Source organism: Kryptolebias marmoratus, linkage group LG17 (genome assembly GCF_001649575.2).
Source record: "Kryptolebias marmoratus isolate JLee-2015 linkage group LG17, ASM164957v2, whole genome shotgun sequence".
NCBI classification, from domain to species: Eukaryota; Metazoa; Chordata; class Actinopteri; order Cyprinodontiformes; family Rivulidae; genus Kryptolebias; species Kryptolebias marmoratus.
This window is the reverse complement of record NC_051446.1, coordinates 10,366,317-10,379,452: the sequence shown is the minus strand read 5'-3', so window position 1 is coordinate 10,379,452 and position 13,136 is coordinate 10,366,317. Positions and strand designations below refer to the sequence as shown.

General features: G+C 43.3%; 1 protein-coding gene across 1 annotated transcript; it reads left to right on the top strand.

The window, feature by feature from the left end:
- The first annotated feature begins 9,805 nt into the window (after nt 1-9,805).
- On the top strand, nt 9,806-11,794 carry LOC108235851 (RAS, dexamethasone-induced 1). Its single transcript, XM_017416102.3, has 2 exons — nt 9,806-10,572; nt 10,703-11,794. The coding sequence occupies exons 1-2, from the start codon at nt 10,302-10,304 to the stop codon at nt 11,230-11,232; spliced, it is 801 nt and encodes a 266-aa protein (XP_017271591.1). The 5' UTR covers nt 9,806-10,301; the 3' UTR covers nt 11,233-11,794.
- Nucleotides 11,795-13,136: the final 1,342 nt, after the last annotated feature.

Here is a 13,136-nt window from a genome sequence, read left to right as displayed (position 1 = left end):
TATATATATATATATATATATATATATATATATATATATATATATATATAAATAACAAAGCTTGCAGTAAAATGATTACATTTAGGTCCCGTGTATGCAATTCTAGGTGTTTTTATTTTTATTTTGTTTGTTTTTTACATACAAAAACATTTATTTATCTATACATACCAAAGTATTGGGTATTTTTCACCACTAGGTGGAGAGAACATGTAAATAAATCCCTTTTTATTGGCAACCAGTCACTTCTGTCCGTGGTTGTCTAATGAAAAATCTAAATTAGTTTGAGACATTAAACTTGTAATTGCATTAATGTCAACCAAGATGCTATAATAACTGTCTTTGTTCGTAAATACAGAGCCGGTGTGCTATAGTACAGCTTACAGCTTATTAATCACACAAGAGTAACTCCACGTATAAACAATAATGATATCTCGTTGTTCAACTGTCTGGCTGTATTCACAGACAGAAAACAAACTCTGACTACATGGAATGTATTTTATTTTTTCTTTTACTGCTTTTTTAAAACTTCCTGAAATGTTTGATTTTTGGAGCTCTAAGGGGTAAAATGGATTTCAGTTTTAGTTTCAGTCGTAGCCAGAATACACAATGTCTGCATCATCCTACAAAAGAACTGTTTCAACAGACAAACTATCCTCAAAGAAGACCAAGGTTTGGTTCTTATGTAACACAGTTGTTTTCTTTTCAGCCTCGTTTAGGATTTTTGTTCTTTGCTTTTTTTACTTTTGCTTTGCCTGTCCTTCAGTTTTAAAACTGATTGGGAAAAAAAATAAAGGTTTTCCATTTTTACAAAGTAATAAGCTTTTCAAAAGGGGAGTGGTGGAGCAGAGGTTGGAGAGGTGAGCCTGTGATTGGGAGGTTGCAGATTCGAATCCCCAGACCAGGCGCGGAAGGTGAGGTACCTCCACCCTCATTAGCCCCGCTGTGCCACACCCCGAGCAAGACCTCCAACCCCTCCGGCTGCTCCCCGTGTGTTTGCAATGCCAAAAATGCAGAGAATGACTTTCCCCATCGGGGATTAAATGATCATCCAAATCGAAACCCACCAAGACGACACCAGCACCAGTGTTTCAAGTTGTCTTTAAACACTGCAGGTTTGCGTTCTCCCTGAGCAGGTGTGGCTTTTCTCCAGGTACTCCGGTTTCCTTCAACACAGCCCAGAAACAAGCGGGGTAAGTTAAGTGATTTGATGGCTCTAAATTGTCACTATGTTAGATGAGCGCGTGAACGGTTGCTTGTCCCTGTGGTCCTGTGGTCGACTGACCTGTCCAGGGTGCGCCCCTTCTTTCACCCGCTGGCTACTGGCGGTAGGAACCAGCTCCCCATGACACCAAACGGAGACGTGAGTAAAGAAAACGGCTGGGTGGGAATGACGCCACTTCTTTTTACTGAGAAAATAGTGAGATTGCTCGTCACATAAGTTCTTGTCGAATCTGGGATGAGAAAATAGAAGCCTTTAATCGTGGCAACTGGACTGATAGACGTGTGTTTAAAGGGAGCCACAACTCTGAAAACCAATCAACCTTCCTTTGGTGGCAGCTGCACTGTGTGTAAGTGTGTGTTATCTGTTTGTGTGAGTGACTGGCTGAATTACAGTCGTATTTTGAGTTGCTTAGATAAGATTCAAGGTTGATGGATCCATTTAGATGCAGACATTGATAAGCGTAACAACGCCTTCGATGTCCCTCACTTTGAACAATCGGACACTGACAGACAAAAAAAACCAAGCTGCCACATGTTTCTGAAAAACCTAATTTGATCACTATGTGTAAACTCCTCACTGTAACTGTGACATTGCATTATTTGAAGAATGGGTTTTAAATACATTGAACTTTATGCAACGGTTGCTTCAGGTTTTGTTTTCTTTGACTCAAAACAGAACAGCGCTCAACTCCACCAGCAAAACAAATATATATATTTTAGCTGTTCGGCTTTCTACTTCTTACAAAAAGACAGCCAACAGCTATTCCAAACGTTTCAATCTGAAAATAATATTTTTGAAAGACTGCATGGCATAGACATTTTAAAGTCGTTTGAAGCGGAAAATGCTTTCCCTTCGAATAAATGCAGTTCTCGTTTTCTTTTTCTTTACCGGCTGAAGAATCAGACTTGATGGGGTTTTAGTTGTTATTTTTTTACTTTTTTTTTTTTTTTGTACTGAACGTGTCAAACGAAAGTCTGAGTGGCTCTGAAGAGCATTTCTGCTGAGAGTTTTCTAACCTTTTGTCTTTTTTTCCTGCCCGGAGCAGCCAGCTGCGTCAGAAACGAGAGCGACAGAACATCTTGAGACGCCCTCCTTTCACCCAATGGGTTTCGGAGTCGGGGAGGCTGAACTGTGCTGGAGGAGAATTTTAATGAGCAGCTGATAAACAGTCGCGCCGCTCAGGTGCAGAATGAGCAGAAACGTGCGAGCAGTGGTAATTTGCATAACTGGATTAAGTTTGGAGTAAATATATCAGGGGTGGGAAATGAGCCGATGATTGGTTTTTCTATTTAAAGACACAATTAGCTAATTGTAAAAGCGGACGTCAGTAGGACAACAGAGAGTTCAAATTAATTTGTTTTTTGCTGTTAATTCAAATGTCATAAACGAATGTAAACTGCAGCAGTCTAAAACTGGATTCACTGTGGGCCTTCTGGGGGAAATCTGCTCTGAAATACTTTAGTTCTACAAAAAGCTTGTTGTTCTTTCATTTATTGTTTTGAGGTCCCACATAAATACAGTAACTGAAGGAGACACAAGGAAAATGTACTCTTTCACTTTCTAAAATTCTGACCTTAAGTGCACAAAACACACAACAGAGTGCATCATGTCATTGTTTATTAAACCAAAACAAATTAAAAATAGGAAAGATATGTGTAAAAACCGTCTGACTCTAAAAGCCTTTGGTGCTCAGAGGAGTTCTTATTCGACTGAAAGACTGCAAGGAGCCCAGGTCCTGTGGCTGCAGAACAAGCCCAAATCATCAGCCCACCACCACCATGCTTAACAGTTGGAATGAGTTGTTTGGTTTTGTCCATACATGGCATGCTACCTCATTCTCTTTCCTGCAAGCCTTCCACACAAGCTCCACTTGTTCAGTCTGTCCTAACTGCTAACTGAGGCCTGTGGAGTCTGAGATGTATTTATTAGATTTTTTTTATGTTTTGCAACATCTCCAATCATTGCACAGTCTGACCTTTGGGGTGAACTTGGGGGGACATTCACAACTAGGAAAACTGGAAACCATCTTAAACGTTCTCCACTTGTAAGTAATCTTTCTCAGGGAAATTCAGATGGTTTGGAAATGACCCTTTAACTCTTCCCAGATTAATAGGCGGCAACATCTGCTTCTCTAAGGTTATTGCTGATGACTTTCCGTCTCGGGATTGAGTTAACACACACCTGTCTGCTCCAGATCAGCAAACTGACCAAACTCCTTCTTTTAGAGATGCTCACACTGATGAGAATCACTTATTAAATACATTTGAGCAGCAGCTCCTATCTTTTTAACTGCAAAATATCACAACACTTTTAATCTTCGTGCACAATAATTCCTCATGTTGAAAGTGGCTGAAACAGCCCGGAAGCTGCATGTTTGAAGTGTTTTAATCAAGGCCATCAGGAAAAAAAACCCAAAACAAACAAAGAAATCAACAGTTTGTTGAAAACCGAGTACACTATTGAGCCTAATTGATCCGAATTCTTTGGTAAAATATGCAAGATCGCTTCACCAAAGGAAAACAGCAACCAATTGTTAAATGGCAGTGAAATAACAGACAACAAAGTCAACCCAGGACATTGTTATTGACACATTTTCACACACGTGATGAAAGAAAGTTCTTGATAATGTTCCAAACTGCTCAACGCCCCATGTGTCTTACAACTATTGAAGAATTATGTTCTTTACACAATTTTACCAATTTCTAATGCTGTGAACAAACATGTAACAAATTTGAACAGACCTACAGTATTTCAAATTAAAAGTGCATTTCATGTTTAATTTTAAATTATTTTTTTGTGTTTTTTACAATGTAAACATTGTTCAAAAAAGAGCTGCGAAAAAGAAAGGAGGAATTTTTTTTCTCCAATCAGTAGATTAATCAGTAGATGGTGAGGTTGTCAGGATTGGTCATAAAAAAGCATCCACCAAAAGAGTTAGTTCTTGAAACAAACTTGCACAGAATTAATAAAAAATATATATATATATATTTCCATGCAAAGACCTGTCAGCATCCATCTTGCTAAAGATTTAAAGAGTGAGAGGAAATCTCAGAGGCTGGAGAGCCCTGTTTGTTATGGGTCAGCTTTTAGCTTTTAGCTTTTATTATTGCCAAAAAAAACTTTCATGCTTCCATTGTCAATGCAGTCACAAGGGAAGAAGACATCTTGGAGAATACCTTGTTCTCCCCTCCATGCACCTGCACACCCCACCACAGAAAGCCGAGGTCCACAGATAGAACCCTGCTGTCTCTTGGCAGCTCATATTGAGGGCTAGAGGACCTCTGGAACATTTTCCACAGTTCTTGCAGCCATTCACTATAGTGCCTGTTCTGTTTTGTTTGTCTGTTTTGGGGCTGGTCATGTCCAGCATGCACATCGCCTCATATACACTGACTGCCGGAGGTAAACACCAGCTGCCTGCAACCGTGAACAGCAAAGCAGGTACAGACGATGAGCGAGTGCCTGTGACAATATGGTAGTGCATAATATAAAAGAAGGTACCATTAATAGAATTGAAAAAAAAAAAAAAAATACTGAGTTTGAATGTGGCCTAAGTGCACCTGCACATGGAGCTGGAGCAGAAATGCTGTCCTAGTTTGTCGCACTCTTTTGGACTCTACACAATTGTAACGCCTAATGTGCACGTGCCTTTTTATTGACCACTCCTGAGAGGTCACATCTCCTCTTTTTCTGCTGCATTCCTTTTTCTGTCTGTTGCATTTTCTGTTTCGAGACTGTGCTGCATTTCTTCCTTGTAGTCGTTAACACCCCCCCACCCCAGTTTCACATGCTCCCTCTGCCTCATTACTCGCTCTCACAGAAGAAGAACAATGATTACGCTCCCTGCTTTCATGTTTTCTCTGTGCTGGAACAAATGGCTCAACACTGGCGAGATCCCTTTCTTTTTGTTGTGTTCTGTTTCTGTCTCCCCCTCTGTAACTTTACACTCGATATCACACCTACACACACAGCCACCTTATGCTTCTTGCCGTGAAGTCGTCTCAAGACACATTTTGGAAAACCAGGTCATGATTCAAAAAAAAAAAACAAAAAACAAAAACATGTCCACACAGGCTGCTGGGTTAGGAGACTCAGAGGGTCAGTGTGTTCGTTGCACAGGCCGGCAGAGATTTTGATGGTGCCTCAAGGAAAGACAATACTACTAATCATCGTGAAGCCTCCGACTGGGCGGCTCAGGATCTTCCATGGACTCTGAATTCATTTGTTTACAGGTTCCAACACGACAAAAGACGCTGACAGACTTTACCCCCCCCCCCTCCCCCCCTGTTGTTTTCTGGTCAAATCTGAGCATTTTAGAAGTTTGCTTCTCTGAAAAATGCATTTCGCTTTTATCTGATTGACGTGAAGCGTTATGACTTCGTCCACACAAGTCATTGGAATGGGCAAAATCAGATTTGATCATTTCCATTGAGTTTTCTGTGTTTTATTCAACTCCCGGTCAAAAATAAGCAATCATCAGAAATGATTGTGTGAGACATTAGGTGGATGAAACTGACTTCAGTAGATGAACATAATTCCTCCCCGCACACCTTCAGATACATTAGTTTTTGTGTGGACACACATACACACACACAAGTTTGTATTTCTATCCTTATAAGGAAATTGTATTGATTTCCACTCTTTCTGTCGCCTAACTCTGACCATAAGCCTAAACTTTACCATTAACAGTACATGCCTAACATTTTGTAACAAATTAGATTAATTGGCAACAGGTCAGTAAGACAGCTCGGAATAAAAAGAGATTTTTTTTTTTTTTGAGAGGCTAACTTTCTTAGAAGTAAAGTTGTGCAGAGGTTCACCAGTGTGCCAAAAAATCAAGACTTGAGGAGACTGACTATTGCATCATCTGCAGATCATAATGTCATCAAAAGAGTTTAAGAATCTGGAGAAATATCTGGAGGTCAAAGGGCAAAGTCAATATTGGATGTCTGTGATCTTCAGGCCCTCAGTCAGCGCTGGATTACAAACAGGTCTGATTCTGTTCTGTTCCACAGATCACTCTGACGTCCACTAATGCTGATTAAAGCTCTATGAGGCAAAGAAGAAGTTATATGTAAACACCATCATCTTCTCTTGACCAAAGCTAGTTAAAATGAACTGAGGCAAAGAGGAGAACTGGTCTGTGGTCAGATAAACCAAAATTTGAAGCTTTTTCTTTTTTTTTTTTTAAAGAAACCACAGACACCACATCCTCTGCACTAAAGAGGAGAGGGCCCTGTGAGCCTGTTATTAGCTCACAGTTCAAAAGCCTGCCTCTCTGATGGTATGGAGGTGCATTAGTTCCTATAATGTGGGCAGCTTACACATCTGCTAATGCCCCATCAATGCAGGAAGGTATATGCAGGTTTTAGAACAACATATCTCATCCAGATGACATTTTTTCAAGAAGGCCTTACACATTTAAGCCAGACAATACTAAACCTCATTCTGCATCATTACAGCAGCGTGGCTTTGGAGTAGAAGAGCCTGACTGCTGACCTGACCTGCCTGCAGTTCAGACCTCCCACTGAATGAGAATGTTTGATGCATGATGAAACAAAAAAAAATCAGACAAAAACGACCCAGAGCTGTAGAACAGCTAGAATCCTCCATCAGACAAGAATGGGGCAACATTCTCCTCAAAAACCTGCAGCAGCTGCTCTACTCAGGTCCTGGATGTTTACAGACTGTTGATAAAAGAAGAAGAGATGCTTCACAGAGGTGAACATGGACCTGTAACAACTTTTAGGAGATGTGTTGCCGCCATCAAAATTATCTCACCTTTCCCTAAAACTGGTACAAATTCTTAGTTTGAATATTTGATATGTTTACTGTGTTCCACTGTCAATATTATACGGGTTTATAAGATTTGCAAATGATTGCATTCTTTTCGTATTTACATTTTACACAACATCCCACCTTTTTTGGAACTGGGGTTCCAGTTTTCATCCAGGCCAGACATCTTTTCTGGGTCAAACCTAACAAGTCATATGGCACTGTTGTGACCTTTGTCTCTGCCTGTTGTCTCCAAACTCATAGATTAACAATTTGTGATGGTGGGCCAGACTGTCAAAACAGCCCAAATCTGCTCCATCGTACCTGATAAGCGCACATAACATCAGAAATGTAGTCAGTCCGATCAGGCTACGTGTTTGCCGTGCATCGTACGTGCTCCGCTTATCTGTGCTGATAGAGGTTCAGAGAGGTGGATGTGTCCATCACTCCCGCCTCAGCCAGACTGAACAGTGACTCACCGCTTGGCTTTCGTGCATACATTTCAAAGCTGAGAGCTGTCAGATGTCGCTTGTTGAGTTTCTGTCCAAATTCCCAGCTAAGTGGTCGGAGAGAATGCCAATGGCTGCGTCTTCCCCCATCTACTGCTTTTATGCAAATGTGAAGAGCTGAGTGGGTCAGAAGCGAAGACGGAAACGGCAGTGCAGAAAATGGTTTTCAAGTTAGTTTCATGTGCTGATGTGGGACCAGTTGTTTACTGCATCATCTTTTATTTCTGAGCTTGTGTTTCTAGTGTTATACATCATTGTTCAGTTTGTCCTTCACTCATCAGTATGCATCAGAAGATGTGTCTGACTTCTTGGATAGCTTATCATTCAGCTCTCTTTATGATAAGTGTTTGTCTTTGTAAGGCTGTCTTTATTTTATATTTTCTTCCTATCATTGAGTGAAGGCTCCGGCACACTCCATAAGAAGTCAAGAAGCTGCTTCGTGGTCACGTTGGTTGCGAGACGTTTGTTTTCACACCCACCTTTCATCGTCCACGAGATGCTCGGCTCAGAACTCCCGAGAAGCTCCTCCCTCCTCCTACAGCATTAAAACGGGCTTCTTCCTGCCGCCTTCTCAACTCTCCTGTCCTTGTACAGGTTTTTACTTCCCTTACTGAAACCAGACGTGTTTATTAAACAGACAGAGACGGTACACACTGTTTGGCATTTGCAAATATGAGGGTTCACAATAATGAGTGAATGAATGAATGAAGCGCCTCCCTACGCTTCCTCCCCGCCTGTGTATCTACGGTCTTTTAAAGTTCATAGGCTTCTCATCAAGTTTTGCTGGAACAGTAGAAAAGACGGCTTCTCATCGGAGCAGTAGAAGCAAAATGGCTCCATTAAAGCTAACCGGCTTTTGCACATAAACAACTTTTGACCAATCACACAATACTTGGCGCAAACCCCTGTGAGAAAGAGTTTGGTCCAGGCCTTGTGTCACAAAGAAACAGACGAAGCTGCTATGCAAACAAAATTTATGCAGTTTTTGTCACCCAACCAGGTGAATGAGAGCTGACTTTGTGACTTCTCGTGGAGGATGCAAAGGCCTTTAGGCTGAATGAATTGTCATTAACAGCTCATTGTTAGCATGAAACATGCTGTAACTTTGTATATAAAAAAAATTCAAAAGTAGCAAAGGGTCACTGTCAACAATCCAAAATATGCTCAAACAGCATGAGGGTTTTTTTTAAACATAAAAATTGTATTTTCTTTTGTCCATGTTTTGAACTGGGGTCAGTTTTTATCAATCTATCCCTACCTCCATCTATCCATCCATCCATGTCTTTTTTTTTTTTTTACATTTCAAACTGAAAGTGCCTGACAATTCCCCACAGCTGCTAAAGAAGGGACCGGACAGAAAATGAGTAAAGATGCAGCCAAAAGTCCAACAACGGGCTCAAACATCTTGTCATTTCATATGTTCCAGAAGGATTTTCTCTAAACACAACGTCCCGGCACATTTCAAACCCAACAGGACTCTCAGGCTGAGGCTGGTCCACCCTAAGGACAAAACACCCAAACCCAAACTGAGCGGTGTGGTGTCCGCAGTTCAGACCGAAATGTTCATCTGTTCAAACGGGAAAAAACAAATTCAAACAGAGGAGGAGGTCTCAGATTTCAGCTTTCTAAAACCTATAATGGAGTCTGATATATGCAGTTATTTTGTGGCCAAAACGTCTGTCTTGTGAGCCAGGCAAAGAAAGACCCTAATGACCCTCGGGAGACGACGGACGCGAGATTACTGGCGTCCCACAGCCTTCGGCGCCAACTTCTTCATTGTTGAGTGAAAGAAGCACGTTACGAAGCACATCTGAATGAGCCGCTCTCCAACCTCGAACTGCAGAGAAATCCTTTCACTTTTCTAAAGCCCTGCTGGAGGGGAGGGGGATTAATAAATAACTCAGCGTGGTCACATTTCTCCTCCTAATAACTGCTGTTGCTTATTACTGTTGACAAAATGAGGAAATCTAAAGCTTATTGATCATTTTATTACAACACCCAGCAGCTGTGAGGAGTTTTACTCCTGCCAAAAACTTCACAAACACTTTTTCTGTCTCTTTTAGGTACACCAAAGGGTGAGGAAACTCGAACTTGAGTGCCCCTTATTGGTCCTTTTGAAAACTGCAGCTCCCCTCCGCGGAGTCACACGGAGCAGCTGCCGGGGTCACGGTGGATGAATAAATCAATAACTTTGGTGGATAAACAAGCTGGACTGAATCCTGGTCTTAGATTGACTTAACTGCACAGGAATAGTCCACATGGACAGATTAAAGACATGGGTTTGTTTTTTTTTGCTTTCGAATGTAGAAAACATTGCCTGTTTAAAAGGGAATTATTGATGGTGACGTTTGCGCCGGTTCCAATTTTCAGTGGAAAGCAGCTTTTACGCACAGCTCTGCTCCATCATCAGTTTGTTGTTTCGTGCCATTTTCTACTTTATTTATTGTGTGTGTGTGTGTGTTGTTTTAGGAAGGGTTGGAGCTCTGTGTCCCTGCGCTCTCGTCTCGTCTTCATCAGAACTGACAGCCTGTTGCAGCGGTGGGAGTTCGCTCCGCTCCTGTCCCCGCCTTTCCTCCGGCGGGCGCTTCTGCCGAACCGAGCTGTGACGCCGGCAGGGGCGGGGACTGGGGGGCGCTTAAATAGGCAGCTCCAGAGCCCGGAGACTCTCAGAAACCGCACTTTTTTACGCACAAACGCGCCGGCTTGTCCTTCTCGTTTTTCGGGACTATTATTATTATTATTATTATTATTATTATTATTATTATTATTATTATTAACAACGACAGCAACAAACCATGATCAAGAAAATGTCTCCATCCGAGAGCGACTTTGACATCCCGGCCAAGAACTGCTACAGGATGGTGATTCTGGGCTCCACCAAGGTGGGGAAAACTGCCATCGTGTCCCGGTTCCTGAACGGCAGGTTCGAGGAGCAGTACACCCCCACCATCGAGGACTTTCACAGGAAACTGTACAGCATCAAGGGGGACGTTTACCAGCTGGACATACTGGACACCTCAGGGAACCATCCTTTCCCGGCCATGAGGAGACTCTCCATCCTGACAGGTGCGTTCTGCTTCTGGGCTTGTTTCACCACTTACAGTATGATGTGTAGTTTTTTGGGTTTGTTTTTCTTTTTACGCACGTGTCCAAAAAGTTAAACCTCTCCTCCTCCTCCTCCTCCTCCCTGCCACAGGAGACGTCTTCATCCTGGTCTTCAGCCTGGACAACCGCGAGTCCTTCCAGGAGGTGCAGCGGCTCAAGCGGCAGATCTACGAGACCAAGTCGTGCCTGAAGAACAAGATGAAGGAGAACATCGACGTGCCTCTGGTGATCTGCGGCAACAAGGGCGACCGGGACTTCCACCGCGAGGTGCAGCAGGACGAGATCGAGCAGCTCGTGGCCGGCGACGAGAAGTGCGCCTACTTCGAGATCTCGGCGAAGCGCAACGAGAACGTGGACAAGATGTTTCAGACGCTGTTCGCGCTCGCCAAGCTGCCGCACGAGATGAGCCCGGACCTGCACAGGAAGGTGTCCGTGCAGTACTGCGACATGCTGCACCGGAAGTCTCTGAAGAGCAAGAAGCTGAAGAACATCGGCGAGGCGTACGGCGTGGTGACCCCGTGCGCGCGGAGGCCCAGCGTGCACAGCGACCTCATGTACATTAAGGAGAAGGCCATTGGAGCGGGGCAGGCCAAAGACAAGGAGCGCTGCGTGATCAGCTAAGGGTCCGGCCCGGCTCGGCTCAGCTCGGCTCGGCCCGGCTCGGCTCGGGATGCCGAAGTGGGGAGAGAGAATTTTTTTTTCGCTACAAGGAGGCTGGCGTCCGTTTAAGAGGCGCTCAGCGCGACCGGCTGCGCTCCCACCTCACCGCGGGACGTCTGCATGCGCCGGGGGCTGCCGCGCCCGCGGAAGCGCGCGCGCGCCGTTACCATGAACACGCGATGCGTTTGAGAAGCTTGTTCTGTGGGTCAGAATCACGTGGCTTCTTCTGTGAAACTCGGCGCATCCTTTCTGCTCTGCCTTATTTTTTGGTTTTGTTTTTTTTTTTTTGGGGGGGGGGGTTACAGTGACTCATGGCTCAGGAGGTGCAGTGTTAGCTGAAAAACACAAGAAACATGTTTACATCTGACTGTAGTTTTCTAAACACTTGAATGTTCCGTCGCAATCTGAATTATTTTTTTATTGTGAATGTATTATTTATTGTCTGGCAATTGTTTGTTTTTTTGTGTTTTTGCAATGAACTTGAAAGAAAATTGAAAAAGTCTAATAAAAAAGTCAAAAAGTACTCTGCTCCTTCTTTTTCTTCTCATATCATTATTGTTACAAAATGCAACATGATGTAAAACAACCTATAGAGCAGGGGTGGGCAACCATGGTCCTGGTTTAGCTGCTATCCTTCATTTTTTACTTGTTTCCCTGCTCCAACACACCTGATTCAGTGGTTAAATGACCTCTTCATGTTCTGCAGAAGCCTGTTAATCAGCCATTGATTCAAATCAGGTGTGTTGGAGCAGAGAAACAAGAAAAACATGCAGGATGGTGGCCCTTCAGGACCAGGGTTGCCCACACCTGCTAGACAGTGAATTGGGATTTTCGTTTTTCCCATGAGCCTTAAAAAGTGAAGAAGTTAGACAGTTCTAACACTCATTATTCAATGATTTGCCCACCGCGTGGTTAATAAATGCCCCGTCTTTCACCCAGAGAGCGTAATCCCAGTCGATTTCGGTTGCAAAACTGAAGCCCTGACGTCCCCTCTGCCTGTGCAGAAATGATGCTGGACAAACAAATAAACTGACAAGCAGCCCTGATGGCGTGAACAAAGCCACGCTTTCAGGGCTGCTCAGCAGGAAACTGTATCAGTCTGGTGATTCAACAGATACAACAACAAACAAACAAACAAACATGACAATTAAAGACGCAAAGATGAGCGAAGCAGCCTGATTATCAACTGATGGCTCTTGAGCCAAATCCAGCCCACAGTGGGCCCCTCCCCTGGCCTGTAAAGGGCAGGTAGAGTTGTGGTGATAAAAACGATGTGAAAAGAAAACAAAAATGCCATGATACTTAGATTTTTTATTTTGCAGTTTCTACGATTGCTTACAAACTCTATATTTCCCCACAGTTATGTAAACTTTACATTCAAGTAGCAAAGCAGCAGCTCAGGTTTGCAAAACACTAAACATATTCATCTACAGATAAGACTTGAAAAATAGCGGCTTAAAGCTGCCGTTGTCCTCCATGAGAAGTCACAAAGTCGGCTCTCAGTCACGTGGTTGTGTGACAAAAAATGTGTCGTTTTGTTCTCGTCCCAGCTTCGTCCGCCGCTACTCAACACAAGGCCCGGGCCGAACTTTTTCTCACAGGGGTTTGCGCCCAAGCATGGTAAGATTGGTCAAAAGTTGTTTATGTGGAAAAGCCGGTGAGCTTTAATGGAGCCATTTTGCTTCTACTGTACAACTGTTCTAGCAAAACAAGGACAGGAGAGTTGAGAAGCCAGCGGGAAGAAACCCATTTTAACGCTGTAAGAAGATGGAGGAGCTTCCTGCGAGTTCTGATCCGAGCGTCTCGTGGACGATGAAAGGTGGGTGTGAAAACGAACGTCTCCCAACCACGTGACCGCAAACTGA

Bases quoted from the DNA above. Each gene is read 5' to 3' on its own strand.
- LOC108235851 (XM_017416102.3), top strand. From the start codon at position 10,302: ATGATCAAGAAAATGTCTCCATCCGAGAGCGACTTTGACATCCCGGCC. The intron at 10,573-10,702 runs GTGCGTTCTGCT...TCCCTGCCACAG, and splicing joins GAGACTCTCCATCCTGACAG to GAGACGTCTTCATCCTGGTC.